This window comes from Notamacropus eugenii, chromosome 6, assembly GCF_028372415.1.
Source record: "Notamacropus eugenii isolate mMacEug1 chromosome 6, mMacEug1.pri_v2, whole genome shotgun sequence".
Classification (NCBI taxonomy): domain Eukaryota; kingdom Metazoa; phylum Chordata; class Mammalia; order Diprotodontia; family Macropodidae; genus Notamacropus; species Notamacropus eugenii.
In genome coordinates, this window is record NC_092877.1 from 53,739,910 (window position 1) to 53,767,239 (window position 27,330).

The following is a 27,330-nucleotide window of genomic DNA, read 5'->3' on the forward strand; positions in this document are numbered from 1 at the left end:
TTGTCCTAGTCTCTGTATAAAATCTCCTGTAGGAAGTGTGAAAAAAGCAGTTTTAACATTTTATATTTAACTGGTTTGAGTGTTGGATATGTGAAAATTGAATCTCAGCCTTTTTAAAAAGAAAGAAACTAATAAGCATAAATAGTTTTAGGATAGGTCCAAATTGTATTTGTGTGGAATAAGTAAACATTTAAAATGCTTAAAATAAATTATTTTGAAAAACATTTAATAATAAAACTGATAAAAAGACAAAAAAGTTTGCCTTTACTGATGCAGAGCATATGTTAAAAAAAAGAAAATTATGTAAAATTTTGCTTGATGGTTTTTTTGTACTCTGCTATGTTGAGATAGCTTTCTGTTTGTTTATTTGTAGTGTTACTTTGTTCCCTGTAAACCTTATTTTTAGTAATAAAATTTGGTTGCATTATACCCCTTATGTTGCGTAATTGTGTAAGCTATTTATATTTACAAAGAAAGCATTTCCTTATATTCAGTTAGGGTGAATAAAAATGTTAATTACATTTTGCAGATGACAAGATAAATGTTATTTAAAACCCTGCTTTAATGTTTGCCTCCAAGTGTGCTGGTATATGTTAACATTTTGTAGAGATTTAAAAAAATCTGGCAAATAGGATACCAATAAATCATAGTTGTACAACAGTTCAAATAATAGGAAATAAGCTGAAGACGGCCGCATGACTTCAGTCGTCTAGACTTTGGATAGTAGGTAGTGTTTAACTCAACGAACTCATTTGAGCAATTGATTGGTAGCTAGTATTGGTAACAAGTTGTGTGAGATGCTATAGGTTTCTTTAAAGCTGCCTTCCTCATCTTGAAATGGAGAACTCCTTAGTCATTACAGTAGTGTTTTTCCAACATGATTAAAGAGGTGTAAAGGATACTTTTGTGGGAAAGGCAGTATGATTAAATGGATAGAGATCCCCTTCCAAAGCTAGGAATGTTCAAGAGCTGTCTCTGACACATCCTGACTATATGACCTTGAGAAAGTCACTTAACCTTAGTTAACCTCTAGGTAACTCTCTCTAAGACTTTATGTGGCAGAGATGGAGTAAACAAAGATTTCTTATCTTCTTAGTTCCTTATACTAATGAAATCACACGTTCAGTTCCTTTCCCTAAAAAATAACTAGATATTCTTTAAGATTTCAGCCAATAAAGCTAATTAGATTGTCTTTGATGTTTTACGTACCTGGTTAGTCAGTCAGTCTGTTAATATTTATTAAGCATCTACTACCTGTCAGGCCCTGTGCAGTATTTACACAAAAGTAAGAAAGTTCCTGCTCTCCGGGAGCTCCCAGATTGAGGGGACAACAAGCAAACAGCTACACATAATAAGCTACATGCAAGAGAACTGGAGATCACTAACAGGGGGAAGTCATTAGAAGTAAGAATAATTGGAAAGGTTTCCTGTGGAAGGTGAGTTTGTAGGTAGAACTTGAAGGAAGCCAGAATGTAGAGATGAAGAAGTAGAGTATTCTGTGCATGGAGTACTACCCGAGCAAATGCTGGGAATTCAGAGATGGAGTGTCTTACTCAAGGAGCAGCAAGGAGGCCAGTGTTGTCCCTGGATTGCAGAGTAATGTGGGAACTCTCAAAGGTGGAATAAGCCTGGAAAGATAGGGAGAGCCAGGTTCCAGAAGACTTTGGAGTGCCAAACAGAGGGTTTGATGTTTGATGGAGGTGCTAGGAACAAACAAATTGACCAGGCTTTTCTCTAATTTTAGGAAAGATCCAATTTAGGCAAATTTTTAGAATTTATATTGATGCATGCCAGTGACAGATGATGAGTTCCATTAAAATCTTGGCACAATTCGATCTTATTTTCTTCAGGGTCAGTAACAAAATAATAGAATGTGAAGACGTGAATTATCTAGATAGGTATACTTTTAAAATTGGCCTTATGGAAATTATATCTTTTATTTAAACTAGTATTTTTCCTGTCTTCAGGTAAACTACTTAGGTTCCATGGCTTTAATTTTTTGTTTTATTTTAAATACGATAGTACAATTTAGAGCAAGAGTACTGAATTTGGAGTTAAGGAAACATAGATTTGAGTCACTGTGAACAAGACACTTTACCATTGTGAGATTCCAACTAGAAAATCACTTACATAGTACCTACTGTGTGCTCAGTGTTGTGCTCAGTTTCCTCTCTCTTGTAAAATGGCTCCTAGGATCAGAGATCTAGAGTCAAACCCATACCCAGCCCCTACCCCATTTTATACATAAAGAAGAGCATGAAGTGACTCTTCCCCAGTCACAGGTGACAGGGGCCAGAGCCAGTGTTCAAATGTCTAACTTCCAAGTTGGTGCTATTTGAGCTACCCCAGACCATGGGGAGGAGAAAGATGACAATAAACGCACTACCTGCCTCGCAGGATTGCAGAGGAGAAAGCCCCTCATAAACCTTCAGGTGCAACTCTAGAAATGTGGATTCTGTTGTTTATACACAATAGTTTGAAGGCTTATGGTCTTTCAGTTTTCTGTTGGTGAGCTTGAAACCATAATAGGTCGAAGAAGTCTGAAGTAAAAACCATTTTGCCTAATGATGGCAAAGACATTTTCTTAGTATATTCATTATGTCTTGGCCAAGTGGAGTATTTCTCGTTAAGTCCGGAGTAAGAGTTTCCCTGGGCTAATTAGAATCCTAGAATGTAGCAGTTGAGTAAATCAATAGTTCTCACAGAGTTGCAAATGAGATTTTGCAGAGCAATTTCCGTCTGGGTTCAAATCCTGCTTGTGAAGCTTATGACCTGTGTATCTCTGAATAAATTCCCTGTCTCATTTCTCAAGACTATAAAATTAAGGGATTGGACTAAATGACCTCCAAGGTCCCGCCCCTCCACCCCCCAGCTCTGGTTCTATGATCTTATGATCTGTCCATTCATTCTTTTTTCTTGTTGATCAATCAGATCTTGTACCTTAGGAAGGTTTGTGGTCAAGGTCATCTTTCTTTCCCTATCAAGGCTTATTCACTTAAATAAATTTTATGAAGATATTGAGAATTAATTTCTTTCTTGACATTTCTTTCCTAGGCTTTCATTTTGATATTGACTAGACATTGTTACTTAGATGGATCTGTGATCTCTAAGCCACAGCCTCTCAAACAGTGTTCTTGTTCAGGTCCTTCCAGAATTCCTCTACAGAGGATCTGTTTCACATGCTAGCAGCCTTCTTCTGAGATCTAAAACATTAGAGCACCACGGTAATTAAGTGAAGAATCTTCCTTTTTTCAGTTCTGAGATCACTATCTGATTGTTTAAAAAATGGTTTTTTGAAGCACTTTAAGTCCCTTGGTCACTGCAGATTATTTAAGGTGCAATCCTGATTGTTGATGATAAAACTTTACGGTTTATATAGTTAGCTTCTTATAGTCCAGCATTGCCCCTATGTCTGCTTGAAACTAAGTAAGGGAACTTAACCCTTATTGTGGCTTGTCCATGACTTAAGTTCCCTTCCCAACTTATATGTAGAGTCTAAATCTAGACTCATAGAATGTTAGTATTAGAAGTCCCCTAGTTCAGCCCTCCTTGTTTATGAATGGATGAAAATGAGATATAGAAAGTTGTGATTGATCCAATCAAATAGCTTTTTATTTATTTTATTTTATTAACAAAGCCAATACTAGAATCCAGATCTCCTAACTCTAAAGATCTGTCCCTTAAAACAAAATCCTTAGTGATCAAAAAGAAAGGCAGACATAGGAGCTTCCTACAGCCCTGACTTGTTTTGACTTGTGTGTGTAGTTAAAGGGACAGGAAATAGTATATATTTAGCTAAATTTTTTTTAAAGCCTGACTATATTACACCAATGTGGATAGATATGTTAGGAAGATAGATCTTATCAACTGTTTTATTAGATTACTCCATTAATAGTGACAGCATTGTGCCTTGCACATGGCAGAAACTAAATAAATGTTCACTGAATGAATGAATGGAAATATTTAGTGAAATCTCATATGTCTGTATTCTATTTTGAAATCTTCATCTAGCAATTCAGTGGTAAGTGGATGCTACTGCACTGAGATTTACTAATAGTTATTGTTGATCATCTCCAAGGTTACTGTGCAGAGCATACATAATTGTGGGATTTGGTGATGGAAACTGAGAGTGATGAGTGAAGAAAAATAAATTCTTCATCATTTCATTTTCTTCTGGTGTCCATATATACCAGAATATCTAGGGTATAATAAATTGCACAGGATGTCTTCAAACCAGAAAGTATCCAGAGGAGGGCAACCAAGATGATTATGTAATCCAGATGATTAGAATAAATATTATTCTGAGTTTCGAAATAGGATGAAGGCGCTTGGTGTAACAGGAAGGGCAGTGGACCTGGCGTCATGAGACCTTGCTTTAAATTCCAGCTAGGACAGGAATTCTTTGCTGTACTGACTTAACATTTTCAAGCTGTGTGACCAAGTACAAATTATTTGACTTCTCTACATCTCAAGTTTCCTTTTTCTTAATTTTATTTTTTAAATTAATTTGTTTTCAGTTTTCTACAATGACTTTCATAAGTCTTAGATTTTCTCCCCCTCTCTCCTCCTTCCTCTTTGAGACAGCATGCAATCTTATATGGTATCTGTACATATATTCTTATTAAACACATTTTTACATTAGTCATGTTGCGTAGAGGAAATTAAAACAAATGGGGGAAACCATGAGAAAAAACAAAGCAAAACATAATGCAAGAGAAAATATTCTACTTCATTCTGTGTTCCAGTTCCATAGTTCTTTCTCTGGATGTGGATGGCATTTTGCCTCTAGAGTCCTTTGGGAATGTTTTAGGTCCTTGCATTGCTGTGAAGGGCTAAGTCTACCAGAAAAATTCCTCACATACTGTGACTGTTACTGTGTACAGTGTTCTCTTGGTTCTGCTCCTTTCGCTCAGCATGAGATCATGTAAGTCTTTCCAGGCCTCTCTGAAGTCTTCTTGTTCATCATTTCTTATAGCACAATAGTATTCAGCCCTCCCTCACTCAAAACAAAGTTAAGTGCAAGTCATGTCATCATTTCTCTGATGTCATAGTCTTCTTTGAAAACAAAGAACAAACACAACAATTCCATTACATATGTATACCACAACTTGTTCAGCCATTCCCCAATTGATGGGCATCCCCTTAATTTCCAGTTCTTGGCCACTACCAAGAGAGCTGCTATAAATATTTTTGTACATGTAAGACCCTTTCCCATTTTTATGATCTCTTGGGGATACAGTCCTAAAGCGATATTGCTGGGTCAAAGGCTATGCACATTTTTGTAGCCCTTTGGGCATATTTCCAAATTGCTCTCCAGAATGGTTGGATCAGCTCACAACTCCACCAGCAGTGAATTAGTGTTCCAACTCTCCCACATCTTCTCCAACATTAATCATCTTCCTGTTTTGTCAGGTTAGCCAATCTGATAGGTGTGATGTGGTACCTCAGAGTTGTTTTGATTTGCATCTCTCTGATCAAGAGAGATTTAGAGTATTTTTTATATGAGTATAGATAGCTTTAATTTCTTCCTCTGAAAACTACCTGTTCATAGCCCTTGACCATTTATCATTTGGGGAATGACTTGTATTCTTGTACATTTGACTCATTTCTCTATATATTTTAGAAATCAGACCTTTATCAGAGACACTGGTTGCAAAAATTTTTTTTCAGTTTTTTTCAGTTTTCCTAATCTTGTTTTCAAGTTTCCTTTTCTTCAGAATAAGGGTAGCTCTACTTGCCTACCAGTATTGTTGAAAGGAAAACAAGTTGTAAACCTTAAAGTACTATAGACATGTAAATAATTATGAGGTGGATTCCAGAGACTTCAGACCATTGTGTTTCATCACATTAATGGGCAACAGTCTAAAATAGATTATATTGACTGAAAGGTCTGAAATCCCTTAGAAATGGAAGCTGTATTCACAAGTTCCTCTGTGCAAAATGAGGGTGTTGAATTAGATGATTTTAATGGCCCTTTCCAACTCTAAATCCTATCATCCTGAGAAGGGTTAACTAAGAACATGCCATTATCACAGATTGCCCATTTTTGACAGAATTACTTGACTGGTAGATTAGGGAAATGCTATAGATGAGGAGCTCTTGACTTTTTTTTGTGTTGTGGACATATGACAGTCTGGTGAAACCTGTAAACTCTTCTTCTCAGAATAAATGCATAAAAATGATATGTAGGATTGCAAAGGAAATCAATTATATTGAAATACCAATATCAAAAAAATATATTTTTAAAAACAAATTACAGATCCCAGATTGAGAAACCTTGCTGTCAAAATAGTATACATGAATTTCAGCGTGGCATTTGGCAAAGTATTTCATGATATCCTCATGGAAGAGATGGAGAAATATAGGCTGGATGATACCATAGTTAGTTGAATTGAAAGACCTTATCCAGTGAGTGTTGGTTTATGAATTGGTGGTCTACCTGAAGGGTGCCTAATGATGCCTGGGGCTCATCTCTCTAACTTGTTCTGTTCTTTTAATCAGAGATTTCAGTGATGCCTATCAGATTTGAGTATGATTAGATATGAGAGTAACAGCTAGTTCTTGGGATGCAGAATTGGGATCTAGAGATCAGACTCAGATTGGAATGATGTTTTGAATCTAACAATATTATATTTAATAGGAATAAATATAAAATGTTATACTCAGTTTAAAAAAACATCAGTGACAAGTCCAGAATGAGGAAGATGTGGTAAGACAACATGAATTTTAGAGATAACAAGCTCAGTATGAGTCAGCAATTTACTCTTATGCTATAGTAATAGAAATATAATGTCCAGAAGAGACCTGACTGGGAAAAGACTGAACAGATGAGAACTGAGGAGGAAGAAAGAATGTAATTACAAGCATTAAGTGAGGGGTGGGTAGACTTGAGAACAGGTGCAAAATGTAATCACTGGGGTGGATGTGGAGTGTAGGAAAGCCCTCCTAGAAGTGTTAGACTAGGACAGTTGACTACATCAAAGGCTAATGGGTTGTTGCAGGGTCAAAGAGTAAAAGACCTTGCCTGTAGGAGGTGAATTTTGAGCTGGATTTTAAAGGAAGTGAGGAAGATGAACTTGGTTAAAGAGGGCATGGTAGAATATAGAGTAAGATATACAGTGACACAGAGATGAGATTGAGTGTGGGATATAGCAAAGCACATGAGGCTAGCTGCTTCAGCAAGTGTTTATGAAGCACCTGCCATGTTGAAAGCACTGTGCTAGGTGCCAGGAATGAACAGATAGAGAAATGAAAAACATAAACCCAGAAACAGTCTTGCCCTCAAGAACTTTACATTTTACTGGGCAAAGTTGTAACTAGAAATTCATGTACCTAACACCTAACACCTACTTATCAAAAATAATTAGTTGTTTCTTCATACTTGGCTTGAATGAAGCCTGATTCCTGCTACATGGGAGAAGAGTCATAAACCCTATGGCAAACAGGTGCTTTGAGGGAGTGGCCTCAAAGCAGGATTGAGATAAATCTCTCTCATTGCCCCAAAACAAAATAAAAAACTCAGTGTTTCATAATAGTCCTGAAAGAAATCTTAGGCATCCTATAGTCAAAATTGATTTTAGAGGAAGAAACGAAGACCCCAGAGATGTGAGGTGATTTGCCAAAGGTCACAAAAGAAGGGTCATTCAGCTTTTACTGAAATTGGGACTGAAGTGAGGTCAATTTGAATAAAGGAGCTCAAATCTCTTAGACTCATAGACTGTTGGAGCTGAAAGGGATCTTAGAGGGTACTTTGTCTAATTTTCTTTCTTTGCAGAGGAGAAAACAGACTCAAAATCAGCAGGAATTAGAACCTATTTCTCTTGACTTCTAATCCAACACTCAGCTGTATTGCTGAAATGAGGGGCATGGGGCATTACCCCTTCTTGAGCAGTTGCTCTTGATTTAATGACTCAGAACAGTAAGCCAAGTAGGGGGAAGAGACCTTCTGCGCAGCCCCTTCCCCCAAGCTCCACTACTCCCCAGTGTGAAAGTTTGAGCATCTTGGGAAGGCAGAACTTCCCAGAAAAGGAAAGTCCCAGGGAGGGAGGAAGCATAGCCATTCCCAGGAAGGCATAGGCCTGCAGTAGGGGACTGGCTCATTCATACTTAGGGTCCTAGGAACGTAAATTTAGGACAAAAATGGACCTTACAGTCAATTCAGACCACTTGTTTTACAGGTGGAGAAACTATTCAATGAATTGTCCTGGGTCACATATCGAGGAAGTATCTTACTCTTCTTGATATCCCCAATTCTTCTTGACTCCAGGGGGAGTGTCCATGCTGCTTCTCCCTAGCCTTCTCTCACCTTTGATCCACCTCTTGTGTGCACATGGAGCTAGGAAGCTGCAGGGTGCTTTTAGGCTGGGGGAAGAAGTATTTTCTGCTTTCTGGGGCAGCCTGGACCCTGCAGAGCCTGGAGATCCCTGAGGTACTCAATTCCCAGACTTCAGACCTTAAGAAAGTTTGAAGGAATGAGGAGGGCAAAATTTTGTTCTTGGGAAGGAATACCCTTCTAGCAGGGGCTGAGACATGTTTTTCCTTCCTTTCACTTACTTACCCCCTACCTGAAGGGATGCCCTTTCTCACCACATGGTCCTTTGTTCCCTGGGCTGTTCACCGCCTGGTGGGCTGTGAGATATCTGCACTGAGGGGTTTGACTTCTTGAGCCAGGAGCAGGGTCTGCCCTCCTTCCCCAACTTTAGGCCAGCTCAGAACTTGGGTTCTACACGTCTTTGGTCTCTTCTTTGAAGAACTTTAAGAGGAAATGTCATCCATTTTTACTTCATGGTATGTGGTACAACCTAATGTATGCATCCTATCTCCTTTAGCAGCCACATATGTCATCCTTTGTATATGCTGCTCTCTTCTTCTACCCACCATGCTTCTTACCGGTTTTCACAGCAATTCTTATCAAATAGGAATTCTTCTTTAATTTATGTTTTCAAATTTATTAATCACTGAAATTGTTGAGTTCAGTTATTTCTGAACCATCCTTATCAGGGATGTTCCTCTAATTGGATTTTTTTGCTTTTAAAACCAGAGCGGTTATTTTCAATGATTGTTGCTTATGGCATAATTTGAGGTTTGGATCAAGGGGTGTAATCTTGATAAAAGTGTAAAGAACCACTATGTGATGATCATCATTATGATCACTGCTATTATTAATAACAATATTAATAATAGAGCTACATAGTGCTTCAGGTTTACAAAACACTTTCCTGACAACATCACCGTCAGGTAGATGTGAAGTTTTATCCTCATTTTACAGATAAGGAAATTGAACCCCAGAGGGGTGAAATGATCGTCCTTAGTAACACAGTTAAAGTGTCACAGTCAGAATTCATACCCAGATTTCCTGACTCTAAATCCAGCATCCTTTCCATTGTAACATCTGTCTTAAACAAGGGAGTGACATGAGAAAAATGGGGTTTGAGGAAGATTTTGTTTTTAGCAGCAGTGTAAAGGATAATTTCTAGAGAGGGAAGATTATAACCTGCACGTGAAGGGATGGAGACCCAGACTACAGTGGTAGTGTTGGAGTTTGAGGGGAAGGAACGATCACGTGGATGCCATGGAGGAAGAATTGGCAGGAATTTGACTGAAAAGGAAAGAGAGAAGTTGAAAATGACTCCAAAGTTTTAGGTGTAGGGAACTGGGAGAGTGATAAGCTGTTGACAAAAATAAGGAAGTTGTGAAGCAGTGAAATGGGTTTGGTTTCTGGTGTATTAAGTTTCAGTTCCAGAGGGGCTTTGAAGAGGAGGAACTCTATAATAATTGAAAATATGGGACTGGTGGGAGGCCAAGATTGAGTGCAGTACAATGTTCTGTACACATTAGGTAACTGATTCATTTAATTTTTTGAACTAGCTGCAGATTTGAGAGTTATCTACATATACTTGGAACTTTATTCTACTACCTGAGTGGGCAAGTGTTGAAAAAAAAAGGAGAGGGTCAATGACTAAGTATTGGACAACACCCATAGTTAATGGGAATTAGGAAGAAGGAAGACAGCTAATGCAGAGAAAAAATAGCCAGATAGGAGGAGAGTCAAGAGAATATACTATCTGTTGTAGATGCTAATGAAGAGATTGCAATATAAAAAATTAAGAAAGTTCAAAACAGACAAGATAGTTATATTTTGCTAGAAGGAAGAATATCAGAGAATAGTGTCGTTGGTGTGGTAAGGACGGATACTAGATTCAGAAAGGAAGGGAATGAGTAGGGAGGAAAGAGCAGTTGTCAATAATAACATATACATAGATGAAAAGTAGCCTACCAGTGCTATGACAGATAAGGGTTTTTCTTTTTCAATTTGGGAAGACCCAAGTAGTTTGAAACCACAGGAGAAGGAGAAATTAAAGGTACTAGAGAGAGGATAAGATCTTCATAGAAAATAAGCAAGATAGAATTAAAAAGATCAGATGGAAGGATTAACCAGTGAGAGCTAGGACACGTTCTAACCACAAATAATCCTTGTAGTTAGAAATAAGAATCCTGTCTAGATCTCTCCTAAGTCCTGTTATATAATCCATAGGAAAAAATAGGTACTTTATCTTTACAGTTTGACTCGTGTGTTCTTTATCGTTGGCTTAAGTTCCCTCTTTTGGCCTTCCGTGTGTTAGAGTAACCAAGTGGAGCTAATTTTAGCCTTGCCTCATTGGCTTATTTCTCAAACATATCTTTTTTTTTCCATTTCAAATTGCAATATGAGGTCCATTTTTGACTAAAATCTCTCTAAAGTTGATTTTGGACAACTGCCTCTTTACATACCTTTTAATTTTATCAGCTTTTAAAACTGTTGCTTCCATAGTGTCAGCTCTCTTATCTTCTAATATATCACAGGTACTAAAACATATTTTTTGAAAACTTTTTTCCTGCCTGATTCATTGATTTACAGGTGAAAGGGACCTTCATGATCATTTTAGCCAAACTCCTTGATTTAGATTTGAGGAAACTTGAGGCCTAGAGAAATTAAGTAACTTACCCAAAGTCACACAGGTAGTAGATGGAGCCAGGTTTTAATGTAGGTCATCTAATTTTAAACATGGCATTCTTCCCACTGTACCACATTGCCTCCCCATTATTTTATAATTAGGTAGGTGTATCTTCTCATCAGCAAGTGTTTCAAACTACTTGCATCTACACATCTTATGAAATTCTTGTCTATACACTTCCATAAACCCTTTATAGAGGATCTATCCAATGTGCCAGAGACCGTGTTACGAAGACCAAGTGCTTCTTGATCAACTCATCTCCTTTTCCAATTGTATCGTATCTTTGATGCTGTCTTTTAAGTCACTTCTTATGCATAGGACGTGATCGGTAATGTACTGAAGATAACTGATACCTCTCATGTCTTACAGATGCTTTGGGTATGCCCAATTTTGATTCTTCTAAGATCAAGGTCTTTCATGACTGATACCTATATGGTATCATGGGGAGAATGTTGGTATTTTCAAAAATGGGCTTTGGTGACAGGGAACCACTTAGAACCATGGAAAGCACTGTAGTTTCTTGATTTCATTATTTATCATATTAATAATAAAATTATTAAATAGTATACAGATTACATTTTTATTTTAATAATATTAGTCAATATTTGTTATATATCTGAATAGTGCTTGCAGTAAAGTTTTTCACAAAAGTACATTTATATGATGTCATTTGATCCCTAGTTCTAAAATTGTGTGACTGTTCTTTGAAAGCTTCCACTGGTTTCACTTTGCCTACATATAGTATGTACATCTCTTTATCTGTAGACGTCTCAAGGGTATTTCACAGAATCACAGAATATCAGAGCTGAAATGGATTGTAGAGTTCATTCAGTCTAACCTTATTCAGTAGGTGGTGAAACTGAAGCTCAGAGAGTGACTTTCCCAAGATCACACAGCGAGTAATAAGTCTGAAGCAAAGCAAATTAGGCTTATAGCTCAGATCCCTTATCTGTCAGTTTAATCTTACTATCAGACCATAGATGTCATAAAGCAAGGTAGATGTTTATTCAGTTATTATATTTTTTCTTCCTATTTTTCAACATTTGTCCCTGCCTCCCTTCCTTATTTTTTTTAAATGCTTCCTTTATTAAATAAAGCCAATCTGCTACCTCTAGATTTGTTTTGTGCATCTCTACACTGTCCAACAGTGTTATGCCCATGGTGTTAAGACAATCACTGAAAGCTTTCATAAAGTAGATGATTAAAGTGAGTATTATGTTTCATACCTGTTATCCATTTCACATACAATCAACATATCTCCATAGGAAATGAAGAAGTCTCCCCACATCCCAAAGTAAACATCTGCTTGATGATCTTCCGTAGCTTACAGTACTAGAAGCAGGATAGCTCTGAAGGATACATGATTCAAGATCTCACAAGCCCCCTGGCTTGTCAACACAACATTCTGTTGTCTTCACTGACAAACCAAGTTACTGTAGAACTAGAATTTGTTTTGTGTCATAATTTGGTGTAAGATAAAGGTATTCCATAATCACTCCAGAATGCACTGTAATTTCCAGAATGAGAGATTATTTCATCAGAACAAAGTCTCACAGCCAGTGAATAGAAGAGCTTTACCACAGGTTTGAGGAGTTGCTTCCTGTGATCTGTGTGCTTTAAATAGTGCTTTGAAAGATTAGCGTTTACTACTTGTGTACACAAATTTAAGGCAGTCTTTATCACACATTAACTGTTAAAGTGAAGACAGCCTGGCTTGACTTAACTACTGTATTTAGTGGATTAGTGCTGGTTTATAATTTGAGGAGAAAGGCTTCCCATTCATTCAAACCTTTAAAGCCAGTTTCTATTTAGCTCAAGGAAGGTTTTTTTTTTGTTTAAGGGGGGGGGGGGGGCTAAATTGCCATCAAATTATGAACAATATGGTAATCAAAGGAGAGACAGTAACTATACAAGTTACAAAAATACCTATTAAGTCTCCATTCTATCCTTATGGCCACTTTTTTCTTTTAATTGTATAATTAAAAACCCTGAGCTTAAAACAATAGTTTTAAACCCAACTTGCCAAATAATCTATCAGACAGCAAAAATTTAATTTACAACCAATGAAACTTTAGATTTTAGATTTATTTAGGGTTATTTTATACAGGTTTATATAATATCTCATTTAATCTAGAACAAGACAGCTCCCCTCAGTAAAACCCTGGCCTAAGTATATTTGTTTTACATATTTAGCAAGAAGATACATTAAACATGGAAGCTTTTCAACCTTGTGGCACTGACATGATCATCTACACAGGACATCCTTCAAAAGCTACAATTAAGGACCCTCCTAGTTTCTCAGCAATAGAAGCCCAGTTGAGATCTTCTGGTCCATTTGCTTTGCATTCATGTTTAATGCCTGGAAATTTCTTTTTGATTGCATCCTTGGAGCTTGCAGAGATCATTTTACTTTTGAGAGGTGCTAGTTCTGGTGCCCATTGAAAAAACATCTACTCTTCTTTTCTTGATTCCTTTCTTTCAAAGCTTGCATCATATAAAGCATAGCAACAGTCCTTTTCAGGAAGCATTCCCACAAAATGCTTGAAAGGATCAGTAGTGGTCATGCCAACATCTCCCACTAAGATCTCTTTGCCTTCTTCCACAATGATGCATTTTTTGTCAGCACTGAGACAAAAGATAACTGCCTTATTTCTTTTCTTGATTTCTTCTGGTGTGGAACATGTCCGAATATTTTTAGTGTTCAACATTCATTTCCACAAGATTTTGAGTTCCAAATTTTCTCCCCATCTCTCCCCTCTGCCCACCCAAAATAGCATGCATTCTGATTATCCCTTCCCCCAAATCTGCCCTCCCTTCTATCACACCCTTCCCTTTTCTTATCCTCATCCCCTCTATTTTCTTGGAGGGCAAGTTAGATTTCTATACGCCATTGCCTGTATACCTTATTTCCCAGTTGCATGTAAAAACAATTTTTAATATTCCTTTCTAAAACTTTGAGTTCTAGCTTCTTTCCCTTTCTCCCTCCCCACCTATCCCAACTGAGAAGGCTAGCAATTTGATATGTTATACATTTGTAGTTATGTAAAAGACTTCTACAAAAGTCATGTTGTGGAAGACTAACTATATTTCCCTCCATCCTATCCTGCCCCCCATTTATTCTATTCTCTCTTTTGACCCTATCCCTCTTCAAAAGTATCTACTTCTAATTACACCCTCCTCCCATTTGCCCTCCCTTCTATCTTCTCCCCAACCCACACTTACCCCGTTCTCCCCTACTTTCCTGTAGTGTAATATAGATTTTCATAGTAAATTGAGTATGCATATTATTCTCTCCTTAAGCCAAATGCGATGAAAGGTTCACTTTTTCCCTCTCACCTCCCCTCTCTTCCCTTCCATTGAAAAAGCTTTTTCTCATCTCTTTTATATGAGAGATAATTTGCTCCTTTCTGTTTTTCCCATTCTCTTCCCAATATATTCCTCTCTCACCCCTTAATTTTAGTTTTTTAGATATCTTCCTTTCCTATTCTACTCACCTTGTGCCCTCTGTCTATATGTATATAACACCAACTACCGGGAATGTAAACAGTTCAACTTTAGTAAGTCCTTTATGGTTTCGCTTTCCTGCTTATCTTTTCGTGTTTCTCTTGATTCTTGTATTTGAAAGGCAAATTTTCTATTCAGTTCTGGTCTGTTGAATAAGAATTCTTGGAAGTCTTCTATTTCATTGCAATTCCATTTTCTCCTCTAAATATTATACTCAGTTTTACTGGGTAGGTGATTCTTGGTTTTAATCCTACCTCCTTTGACCTCTGGAATATCATATTCCAAGCCCTCCAATCCCTTAGTGTGGAAGTTGCTCAATCCTGTGTTATCCCGATGGTGTTTTCACAATACGTGAATTGTTGCTTTCTGACTTCTTGCAATATTTTCTGCTTGACCTGGAAACTCTGGAATTTGACTACAATATTCCTAGGAGTTTTCCTTTTGGGATCTCTTTCAGGAGGTGATCAGTGGATTCTTTCCATTTCTATTTTACCTTCTGGTTCTAAAATATCAAGGCAGTTTTCCTTGATATTTCTTGAAAATGATGACTAGGCTCTTTTTTTGATCATGGCTTTCAGGTAGCACAATAATTTTTAAATTATCTCTCCTCAATCCATTTTCCAGGTCAGTTGTTTTTCCCAGTGAGATACTTCACATTATCTTCTATTTTTTAATTCTTTTGGTTTTGTTTTATAATTTCTTGATTTCTCATAAAGTCATTACCTGCCGTCTGCTCCATTTTAATATTTAAAGAACTATTTTCTTCAGTGAGTTTGGCTCAGCCCCCTTTTATTTAATATTTTAAGATTGATATCATTTGCCTCAGTTTTATCTGTCATTGCCTAAAGTTTCCCCTTTCAATAGTCATTCAATAAAAGTAAGAATATTTCTTTAAAAAAAGAAGAAAGAGAAAAAAATTATCAAGAAAAAATATATGCAGTGTTCCAGGTCCATCTACCTCCTACTTCTGCAAAGAAGTGAGGGGAGATGTCTTCTCCTGTCTTTTCTTAGGAGCCACATTTGTTCTTTGTAATTTAGTAACATTCACTTTTTGATTATTTTATGGTTATTCTTTCCATTTGCATTGTTTGGTCAGTGTGTATTATTCCTTTCATCAGTTCATATGTCTTTTTATGCTTTATTCATCATATTCGTTGTTTCTTGTAACACAAGAATATTCTGTTACATTCATGTACATAATTTGTTTAGCTATTCCCTACCTAATGGACATCTTTTTTTTTTTAGTGTACTGTAGAAATATTTTGTTGTGTATAAGAACTTTGTTCGAATCAGTGACCTCCTGGGTGGGGTGGGGTGGGTATATGAACAGTATAATCTTTAGGTCAAAGGATACAGACATTTTTGTTATTTTAGTTGCATAATTCCAAATTGCTTTCCATAATGGTCATACTACTGCATAGCTCTATCAACAAAGAAGCCCTGTGACTAGACACTAATGTGCCTATCTTCCCACCACCCTTTTAACATTGCCTGTGTTCTCATCTTTTGTCATTTCTGCCAAATTGCTTGGTATGAGGGGAAATCTCAAGGTTGTTTTGATTTGCATTTATCTTATTATTAGTAATTTGGAACATTCTTTTGTATGGTTGTTAATAGTTTTAAATTCTTCTTTTGAGATTTGTTCATAACCTTTGACTACTTTGTTTTTTTGGGGGGAATGGCTTTTGGCCCTATATATAAATATTAGTTGTCTATATACATATTTTTTTAACAAGCCAGTCAATAAGCATTTATTATAACCAACTATGTGTCAGAAACCACATTAGTCTCTAAGAATACAAAGATAAATACAAAACAGTTCTTGCCCTCAAAGAGTTTATATTCTATTGGGAGAATAACACACACACACAAACACATGTCTATATGTGTGTGTGTAAATATATATGAATACAAAATACATGCAAAGTCAATGTACTCGAAAGGCGTATTGCTATCTGATTTAGAAGAAAATAGTTTATCTTTGTCTAACATTTTAAGGTTGAAAAATTGTTTTACAAACATACATTTGAGCTGCATAAAAGTCCTGTAAAATAAAATAATGGACTCATTATTAACAGGTGAAGAAACTGATGCTCAGAAAATTTAATGACTTACCCATGGTCATATTGCTAGTGATTGACGGAGACATTGTCTATATATCTTGATGCCAAACCCTTATCTGAGAAATTTGATAAAGATTTTTTTTCCCCAGTCATTCAAGGGCTTACTTTCTTTTCCTAGATATAATTAGCTTTGTTTGTGCAGAAATTTTTCAATTTAATGTAGTCAAAATTATCTATTTTATTATTTGTAATTTCCTCTATCCTTTGCTTACTATATATAATATATATAATATATATTTATATATTTTCTCTTCATGAAAGAGATAGATGACCTCTTCTAATTTTTTATATGAGTTTTAATATTCAGTTCTTGTATCCATTTTGAATTTGTAGAGTATAGTGTAAAATGTTGGTCTAACGCTAATTTCTGGCAGACTGTTTTCTGGTTTTCCCAGCAGTTCTTATCACTTAGGGAGTTGTTTCCTAAGTAATTTCTACTTTATGATTTATCAAGCGCTGAGTTATTGAGTTGTATTATTTCTGATTCTCCATTATCTGGTCTGATTCATTGATCTACTCTACTTTTTAACCAACACCAAATGGTTTTGATAATTATTGCTTTGTAATATAGTTTCATTCTTACTTTCTATTATTATTTCCCTTTATATTTTAGATTTTTGTCTGTTTGAATGAATTTTGTTATTAATTTTGGGGCTCTGTAAGTTATTCCTTTTATAGTTAGACTGGTATAGCATTAAGAGCTATAAATTAGCTTAACAGCCCATGCATGAGCATTCAGTATTCCTCCAATTATTTAATTTGGTTTTTATTTCCTCACAGAGTATTTTGTAATTCAGTCCATTTAAATCTTTACTTGTACACTCTGTGCTTTGCTAGGTCTAGCAGTCTTTTTGTTGTACCCTACTTTTGTATCCAACAAAATCCCTGTAAGCTCCATGGTGCCTAGTGTTATGCAGAAGAAATGAATCTTGTTAATGAATACCAAGGGAGACACACAAAAGTTAAACAGGACCAGAAGACACATACATTTCAAATCCAGTTGTTGTTCTTGTTGAGTCATTTCAGTAGTGTCTGAGACTCCATGTACGCATTTGGGGTATACTTGGCAGAGATCCTGGAGCGGTTTGCCATTTATTTCTCCAGCTCATTTTACAGATGAGGAAATAGATTCAAACAGGCTTAAGTGACTTGCCCAGGATCACACAACTAGTAAGACTGAAACCAGATTTGAACTCAAGTCTTTCTGGCTCCAGACCTGATACTCTATCCACTGTGCCACCTACCTGCTGCCCCCATTTAAAATGTAAAGTTTTTCTTGATTGTATGAGGCTGAGAAAATTTTGTTTTGAAGACTTGCTGTATATTAAACTATTTTTCTATGGGATTAGACTTCTACTTCAAATGCATTATTTGGCTCCTGAATCTGAATGTCTCATAAAGAATCGAAGTGTTTTGTTTGAAAGAAAGAAATCTTGTTGGCCCTCTCTGGTATATACCATAGATGGTGTTTAGCACCCTGTAATATAAAGAGAGTTGTTTCCAGGAAAACTACATTTCAGATTAACTGTTTACCACTTGCTAAAAAGTTTAGAATTAACCTTTAGGGATTCTGAATTTCAGAAAATATAATGCTTGTTTTTGTATAGACATACATGCCTTGGATGCTTCTGGAAAGTACCAGTTCCTCATAAATAGATTAGGTTAATTTTGAACATGTTTACATTCCATGTCTGTAAAAGATACAAGTAATTATTCACAAATTTAAAGTATAACTTTACAGCTAATCTCATTTATATTAGTCCTTAGACCTGTTTTCCTCACTACAAAACGTGGAGACCACCAGGTAAATAACAATAACTGAATTTTTTAAAGGTATACTTATTTTGACCTTTGTAGCCCTTACCCATATTATTCAAATTTTATTTAAACTTTAAGAAAATCTTTGCTTTCAGTTTAGCTTATTTGAACTTGGAGGAACTCTTTGGTTTCAGTTGAACATGTTCTTCCTAAAATAAATCTATTTTCATTTTCTAAATTCTAAAAGAGATGTAATCTGTCCCTCATCTGACCCCAACACATTTGATTTTTTTCAGTCATTCTCTTTGCAAGTTCTTGTAACAATTATGTATTGTGCAACACTAACTCTGCCCCTCCCTGTGTCCTTGCCTTATCTTTGATGTTGGACTTGCTCCCTTTTTCATCTTTATTCCTTGTTGCTCTCTGTAGTACAGTACTATATACAATGTCTCCCTCATCCACTTGTCTGTTCTACTACACAGATCAGAGAAATAATTAATTGTAAGCTATAACAAGCCTAGCCCCTAACTATGTACATTTCACCTCAAAATTAATTATTGTTTTCAGTTTTTGTATGTCCCTCACATATTATAGACTCATAGTTGCACAAACTCAGAGAGTAGAATTGGTAGGGCCCCTAAACCCATTTAATCCAAATCTGTGTCTTAATAGGTTATTCTAGAGAAGGCATTCTTAACCTGGGGTCTCTGGAACTATGAATAAGTTTCAGGATGGAAAAAAAAAATTGTCGTCCTTTTCATTAACTTCTAACAAATTTAACATTTCCTTCAATTATGAATGTAGGCAATAAACTTTTTTCTTTTTTGAACAGGAGTCCTTAGGCTTTACCAGATTGCCAGAGAGATCTAACATACCTTTGTGTCCACCTTTTCACCCAACTCTCACCTGTAACTTCAGGAAGCTGCAGCATGTGCAGTAGCCACATCCTGATAAAAACATTCCAGCAAATGGGCTGAACCATTTTGAGGGTAACTGATGGGCTTTAAACCTTTTGGTGAGTAGGGGAAATGTCTAGTGTAAACATGGGAAGACTTCCCCTGGTGGAATAGGTGGATGAGGAGGCTTTGTTCCAACAGCCGTGAAGTCAGCTGAAGCAGGTGCTGTGGAGCACTCAGAGCTTGGTCATACATCAGAGATGCCAAGGTCATCCCCTACTACCAGTTGCCTTGATTTTTGTCCTGCCAGTGGGCTTCAGTGACTCAGGAAGAGAGAGTGAGGCTTCTGACTTTGGGCAACTCTGCCTCACTTAAGTCCAATTTATGTGAAAGTCAAGACAGGCCCTGTGATATCACCGATCTTCAGAAAGGAAGAATGAACAACAACAGTGACAGGCTGCTGAAAACCAAACAGCTCTTGAAGTGGCCCATTCTGTTTTGGGACAGCATGTTTGATGGAGTTTTTCATTAGATTCTGCTGAAATCCACCCTTTCTATAATCATAGAATTTAGTGTGGGATTTTGATCCTCGGCCTGTCCTTTGGGAACAAACAAATAAATCTAATCCCTCTTTCCTATGATAGTTCTTCAAAGGTATAAAAATCATTCTCAAGTTCCCCTGATGTCTTCTCTTCCTCAGGCCAAACATCCCTTGTCCCTTCAACTGAACTCCTACAGTATGATTTTCATCCTTCACTTTCTTCATTGTGTTTCACTGGATGTGCATGAGTATGTCAGTTCTTAAAGTATTGTGCCCAAAACAGAATACTAGTTGACATTGTGATCTTACTGGGTCACAAAATCTCTTTAATTAATTTTTTGGGATAGATTAGGGACTTGGGGGGGTTTGAAGAAAAAAAGGGAAGCATGCATAAAGAGAATGAGTTTTGGAGATTTTTTTAGGAGGAAGTTTTGAATATTTGGAAGGCTTGAATCAGTTGTTTAATAGTGCCTTTTTTTGTCCTCAAGAATTCCTAATTTATTCATGGAAAGATCTCTTAATCTGCTTCTGAAGTAGAAACTTACAGGAATAGTGACAATTTGTTACCAAACCCAAAGATTCAACACGTTGTATGACAAAGGTTGTTCCATTTGTAAACTCTCATTAAAAGTACACCTTCTTTTCTTGAAATTGGGCCTTTCCTAGAATACATAGTAGTTATATATATAATAGAAGCCTGTGTAAAAGTTTAGGATAGGGAATAAAGAATATGATAGGAACCATGAAGTCTTAGACCTAAAAGGGACCCTTGAGGTCATCTCATCCAACCAGTCTATTTTGTACATGAACAAACTGAGGTCCAGAGTGTTGAAATGACATGTTCAAAGGCAGTTAGTGGCAAAGGTGGCATTCAAACCCAAGTCATCTGCCCAGAAATTGCTTGTTTTTTTCAGAACACTATCAACATTTAGTCAGCACTAAGTATCTTTCAGGCGTCATGGCATCCATGGACCCCAAGGGATTTGTGGATAGATTTCAGGAAGCTCATGAGCTTGGATGGGAAAGAATTACATCTTTATCTTCACCACCCTTTGGTTTCCTTTGTTAAGAAATTATTTTATGTACTTATAAACATTCCAAGAAGGAGTCTATATGCCATAACAGAGGGATTAGAAAATGTTTGATGTAGAACAGAGGTGTCAGACGTGGGCTACATGCCACCCACAGCTCTTCTGAATGTGGCCCAAACTGCCTCAAAATGTAATTGGGAAATATTTAATAAAATGAACAAAAATGTAATAAGATATTGATAATATTACATTTTAAAACTAAGTGAATATGTGACCCACAAAAACCCTTATATCTAGTTTAGTGGCCCCCATTGAGCCACTAGTAGCTTGATACTACTGGTGTAGAAAATGGCCCCTTGAGTTAGTTGAATTATAAAAGAAATAAAGGGTTCTTACTGGTATGTAAGTACCATGGGGGTATACCCAGTACAAAGGCATGGAGGTAAGAGAGTATCACGTGTTAGGAATAACCAGGGGACTGTGTTGGCCGTATTGTAGAGAGCAATGTATAATGAGGCTGGAAAGGTAGATTGGAAGCAGGTTATGAAGGTCTTTAAAAGCCAAACAGTAAAGTTTACGTTTGATCCTAGAGGCAACAGGAAGTTTTTGTTGTTTGTTGGGGGGGTGGGGGAAGGGAAAGGGGGATGGAGGAGGAGGTAACATGGTCAGACCTGCACTTTGAGAAAATAATTTTAGTAGCTCTGTGGAGGATGACTTGGGGACAGAGAGATTTGAGGCAAGAAGAAAAATTAGGAGGCTTTTTCAGTCATCACCTTTAGCAACAGCCAAAAGGTGATGAGAGCCTGAACTAGGGTAGTGGCCATGTCAGTAGAGAGAAAAGGACATATCCAAGACATGTTGTGGATGTAGAAATGATAAGATTTGGCAACTGATCCATTGTGGGAGCAGATGAAGATAACCCTTAACATTGTGAACCCTGGGCAGCTAGAAGGAGGATGGGAATAAGAAAGTGCAGAAGACGGGCAGGTTAATAGAGTATGAAAGTCAATCTCCTTTAGACATGTTAGGTTTGAGAAGCCTCTGGGAGCATCCATTTCGTCCAATGAGATAATGCATGTGAAAGTATTTTTTTAATTCCTATGTCCTGCACAAGTGTATTATTTTTATCAGTAGCTTAACATAAAAAGATGTGTAAATATGCTTTATATTAATTGATATACTACATTGTAAAACATTAAGTTCTAATCTAATACTGTTTCAAAATCTACCTCAGTAGAGATTGTTTTTATCCCATAAGTTTGCATCATATTAAAACACATAAGTCTTTTATAAATATTTATTTTGAAATAGAATCTTCATAGGACTTGTTTAATCTAGTCTTGCAACTTACTGCCATGGGCAAATCTAGACAAGTTTCAACTGAACTATCAAGTTTAAAAAGCTGATTCAAGTTGGTTGTCTAAATCTTACATACTATATATAAATAAGATATTAAATTTCTTTGTAGTACAGATATATTGAAAACAGTGTATATTCCAACTTTGAGACCTTGCCTTAGAATTTTAGATCTACTTAATTTGGTAGTTTTTCAGTACAAATAATTTAAATTGTAAGCAAGATACATACTCCTTCCTGGGAAGCTTTTTCACTGGCAGTTCTGTGTTTTTGTCTGGCCCCCTCCATATAAGTACAAAATGTTGACGTGGGAATTTGGGAAAGCTCCAAGAAGGCAAGACAAATGAAAATAAGTTACTAATACAAATTGTGTTTTGTATCAGATTAAACATAGGGAATTTTAAATTTTCATTTGTAAGCATTGTCTCTGATTTATAGTGATCAAAATGTATCATGTTTATTTGTGATGTCAATCACAATTTCATTTTTAACACTTGATACAGAGTAATATTAAAAATTAGTCAGTTTTCTAATCTGTTTTGTGAGTTATTCAAGGAAATTTTTAAAAATTCCAGATTGGCTTTTCTTATTGCAGCCATATTATTGGACTGCCTCTTTTAAACGTTATTGAGTATGCAATGCTGCTATAAGGGGAGGAGTAAAGTGGAGTCGATAGTTATCTTTAAGTATCTAAAGATTGTTGTTGTGTTCGTCCTATGTTGTTGAAGACCCTGCCATCAGAGAAATGATGACATGACTTGCACTTGATTTTGTTTTGAGTGAGGGAGACTGTGCTATGCAGGTCACCAGCCTCATTTCTCCTCCTGAGTCATCCAGTGACCAGATATTCATCAGGATGACTGGAGATGACCCAGGATGCACTGGGAGCCCTTTAGGCCAAGGTCTCTTCAGGTACTCAGAGTAAGGTAATGCCCATTCATTGAATAGGCCTGTTAAAGTATCTAAAGAACTGTCATGTAGAAGAGGGATTAAACTTGTTAGGTCCCGGACTGTAGAGCCAAGAACAGTGGATCAGTGGAAAGTCCATTAACTCTTGAGTCACAGGATGTAGGTTCAAATCCTACTTTTGCAAGTCTCTGTGTGGCCTTAGACAGGTCACGTACCCTTTTTCGGCCTCATTTTCTTCATGTGTAAAATGAAAGGTTTGGACTAGGTCCCTTCCGTCTCTAAATCTATGATCCTATGTTTCAGAGATACCAAATCTGATTTGTAGTAAGGAAAAAGGTTTCTAACTTTGGTAGGTTCCCTTTGTCAGTATATCTTCAAGCAGGTGTACTTTCTTGATATAATATTCTGCAAATAAGAGCAGGGGAATATGGAAGAAAAGGAAGTCAACCCTTTAGGGGTACTCTTTTTCTGGGAAGCCTTCTGTGATCCTTCTCCAATGAACTTAGAGAACTTTGTACTTCTCCTTTCCATTTATCACATTCTGCTTTTTATCATGAATGTTAGATGGTGTTACAAAGTGAACCAAGTTTTGGGATCAGATTCAGAAAGACCCGGGTGTAAATGCCTAGTCTGACGCAAACTGTGTGACAATAAGCAAGTCATTTAACAAAGCTCTTTGAGACTCATGTAACTCATTTAGTATATGAACTATAGAAATAGCTCATTGATAGCAGGGACTCTTTCTTGTTTCATCTTTGTAGCTAGCATAGCAGCTAGGATATTGTCTTGTACAGATAGGTAAGATGCATAGTCTTTAGGCATTTGGACATCCTTTATCACCACTCCTATAATGGAGAAAGGGTGAAAAATCAAGACTAGTTCGTAAAATTTAGCACAAAAAAAATCTATTTTATGTTTTCATTTAGCATTCCCCTTTGATTTTTATAAGAAGTAATAAACATAGATAAAACCAAGTGTAGTAAAAGGGAAACTGGGAATTCTGAGACTATTATTTACCACAGAAATGTGTTTGAAAAGATTTAAACATAATTGTCAGTTCTGTGCCCACTGCCTACATATATTGCCTTGCTGCTGGAGAATATCTGTCTAGTTTTTTATAATCAGAAAGCCTTTTTTGAATCAGGCTATGACTTTTTCAGATGTAGAGGTTTTGAGGGCAGGAAGGTAATTTAATTTAGCAAAAATTTATTAAGCACTCACTATGTTCTAAACATTGTACCAGGCACTGAAAATACAAAGATTGCTACTTCCCAGTTCTGATCTCAAGGAGCTTATAGTCTAATCGAATTTTATCTATCTATCTATCTATCTATCTGTCTGTCTGTCTGTCTATCTATCTATCTATCATCTATCTGTCTGTCTGTCTGTCTATCTGTCTGTCTGTCTGTCGATCTATCTATATCTATCTCACATGCATATATGTATATTCTATATATGAGATATATACATCTGTGTGTGTATATATATATATATATGTGTAACAGCATTTATTTTCATATCAACTTCATTTCCAGATATATTCTTCCACTCTCCTATTCAGTGATCTGTGCAATGCAAGAAAAATTAAAAAAGAAAAAGTTCAACAGATCATCTAAGTTCAGCAGTATATATACAGTGTTCCTTACCACAGTCCCTGCCTCTCCAGAGAAGAGGAAGAAATACATTTCTCATTTTTCCCTTAGGCCAAGTTTGGTCATTATAATTTCAAAGTGTTTGTTTAAAGTTTTTATTGTTTGGTTTCACATTGTTGTAGTTGTTTTGTGTGTTATTTTCATTCTTCTTACTTCACCTTGCATCAGTTCATAAAAATCTTCCCATATATCCCTGTATAGTATTAGCCAGTTATTTTTATGATGAAGTAATATTTCATTTATGCCGTTCCCTACTTGATCAATATCTACTTTGCTTCCAGTTCTTTCCTACTCCAAAAAGTGCTATTATGAATATTTTGGTGTATGTTGCACCTTTTTTCCCCTCCATCTTTAACTTCCTTGGTGTATATGTTTAGCAGTGGTATTTCTAGGTCAAAGAGTATAGACATTTTACTTACTTTCTTAGCATAACCCCAAATTTATTTCCAGAATTGTTGAATCAATTTATAGTATCACTAACTATATTAGTGTGCCTATTGTTTCATAGTTTTTTCAACATTGACTAATTTCTTATTTTATCATCTTTCTCAAGAATTATGTATATTTTTCTGTATTTTCAATTATGTGCTTTCCATAGATGTGCCAGTATATTTGGAGGACATAATAATAATTAAAGTTACAATCATGAACTGAGTTAATCTTATTACCAACAAGAGATAAAAATATTCTTAGAGATATTCCTAAAAAAAAATTAAAGCTTTTATTGTGAATATCTTTTTATGTGTATATTTTTCTTAATGTGTTATCTTTTTGTTTTTATTTTCCATTTATTAATTGCTTTGATATTGTAAATTGTTGTAATGTCAGGAAGTCAACAAGAATTTATTGTTTATCTGTGTTAAGTGCCAAATACACAAAAAAGGCACAAAGTCCTTAGTGTGCTCACATTCTAATGGGAGAAAGGGAGAGGAACAATATGTAAATACTTGTGTATATACATGATATATAGAGAGGAATTGGAAGGTAATATCAGAGGGAAGGCAATAGGAGAGGAGTGACTGGGAAAGGCCTTTTATAGAAGGCTGGATTTGAGCTCAGTTTTGAAGAAAATGAGAGAATCTAGGAGTCCAAAGTATGGAAGGAGAGCATTCCAGGCATAGAGTACAGCAAAAGCAAAAAGATGGAATGTGAACAGTGAGTAGGCTAATGTAGTTGGATCATAGAGGGTATGGAGAAAATAAAGTTATAAGAAGACTGGAAAAATAGGAAGGGGTCAGGTTGTGAAGGGGTTTAAACACCAAACATGGGATTTTACATTTGATTCTGGAGGTAGTAGGGAGTCACTGGAGTTTATGGAATGGGGCTGATATGGTCAGACCTCCATTTTAGGAAGATCAATTTGGGAGTTGGGTGGAGTCTTAGGCAGGGAGGCCAATGGATGAATTACCACAAGCATAACTTTGATGTGGAATTGAGAGCTTTCCAAAAGCTGGAGACTTGCCCTACTGTAAGAGAAATAGCATGTAGGTCTTACAGGTGACATTAATTCAGAAGCTAATAAAAGCTTCCTTAGATTTCACACTCATATAGCAGGTTGGACAACACCTTTGCATTGCAAACTATTAATCTGGCTCGAAGTTAGATTCTGCCTGCCAAAGGATACACTATTATTTGAAGTTCTCTCTGACCACAGTTTCTTTTCTTTCCAGTTCTATTCCCTCATTCCTATTGGGCCTGTTTTTTTCTCTTTGTTATGACTTCCAGTCCCCAAATTTGTAGGTCTCCAAGCAGAGGCTGATGACACTTATTAATGATGTCATAAAGGGGATTCCTGATGAAGTATGGGTTGCCATCTGAGGTTCTGTCAAATTCTGAAATTCTAGGATTCCATGAATCTTTCCCTAATCTTTCAGTCTTTTATCCTTCTTCTGGTTTCACTTGCCTTCCTAGCGAGCCTGAACTTAAAACCTTCTCTGTTGTCTAATTGCCTAATTTCTTGAATTATCCTTAATAACTCTAGTTCTTTATTTACTTGGCTTTCTTGCAGCCATCTCCTCATTCTGCTTCAGGTCTTCATTACCCTATTTGGTCTCGGTCTTTCTTAGTGGTCTTCATACCTCCTTTCTTGCCCTTCTGTAGTCTAACCTTCACATAAATGTCAAAGTAGTCTTCCTAACCATGTTACTCCCATACTCAAAACTCTTCAATAACACCCTATTGCTTACTGGATAAATACCTATTTCTTATCTTGACATCAGAAGTACTTCCTTTGCATGATTATATAGCACAAGCTCTGGACTCACTCTTCCAATTTGTGCTCAGTCTAGCAGTCTAGTTCCATAGAATTCTGTTAGCTACTGTTCCCCTTTAGAGTTCTAGGGGTAACTTCCCAAGTATGCCTCTGTACAGTTTTTAAAAATTTAAATAAGTTTTTATTCCTTTTTTTCATCATTATAGTTTTCCCCAGTATCCCTCCCTCTTCTTCTCCCAAAGAGCAGTCCCATATAAGAAATAGTATTTCTTAAAAGCAAAAAAAGGAGAAAAAAATTAGCCCAACTGATCAATGCATTAAAAAGTCTGAAAAAATGAGCAATATGTAACATCT

The 27,330-nt window shown here is 36.3% G+C and overlaps 1 protein-coding gene, 1 long non-coding RNA gene and 1 pseudogene across 10 annotated transcripts in view; 1 reads left to right on the plus strand and 2 right to left on the minus strand.

The window, feature by feature from the left end:
* LOC140511087 (uncharacterized) overlaps positions 1-12,309 on the minus strand; it is a 36,916-nt gene extending 24,607 nt beyond the window's left edge. The window contains exon 1 of the long non-coding RNA XR_011969429.1: positions 12,221-12,309. This is a non-coding gene — a long non-coding RNA (uncharacterized lncRNA). The remainder of the gene's footprint in view (positions 1-12,220) is intronic.
* RGS12 (regulator of G protein signaling 12) overlaps positions 1-27,330 on the plus strand; it is a 263,351-nt gene that overhangs the window by 117,143 nt on the left and 118,878 nt on the right. The window contains exon 1 of one of the 9 annotated variants that reach the window (XM_072620081.1): positions 12,245-12,577. The exons of 7 other annotated variants lie outside the window; for them this stretch is intronic. In XM_072620081.1, coding sequence (XP_072476182.1) covers positions 12,497-12,577 — 81 coding nt within the window. In that variant the 5' untranslated portion in view covers positions 12,245-12,496. Of the gene's footprint in view, positions 1-12,244; positions 12,578-27,330 lie in introns of those variants that run through there. One more of the 9 variants, XM_072620083.1, reaches the window with a different exon arrangement.
* On the minus strand, positions 13,043-13,734 carry LOC140511086 (destrin pseudogene; annotated as a pseudogene).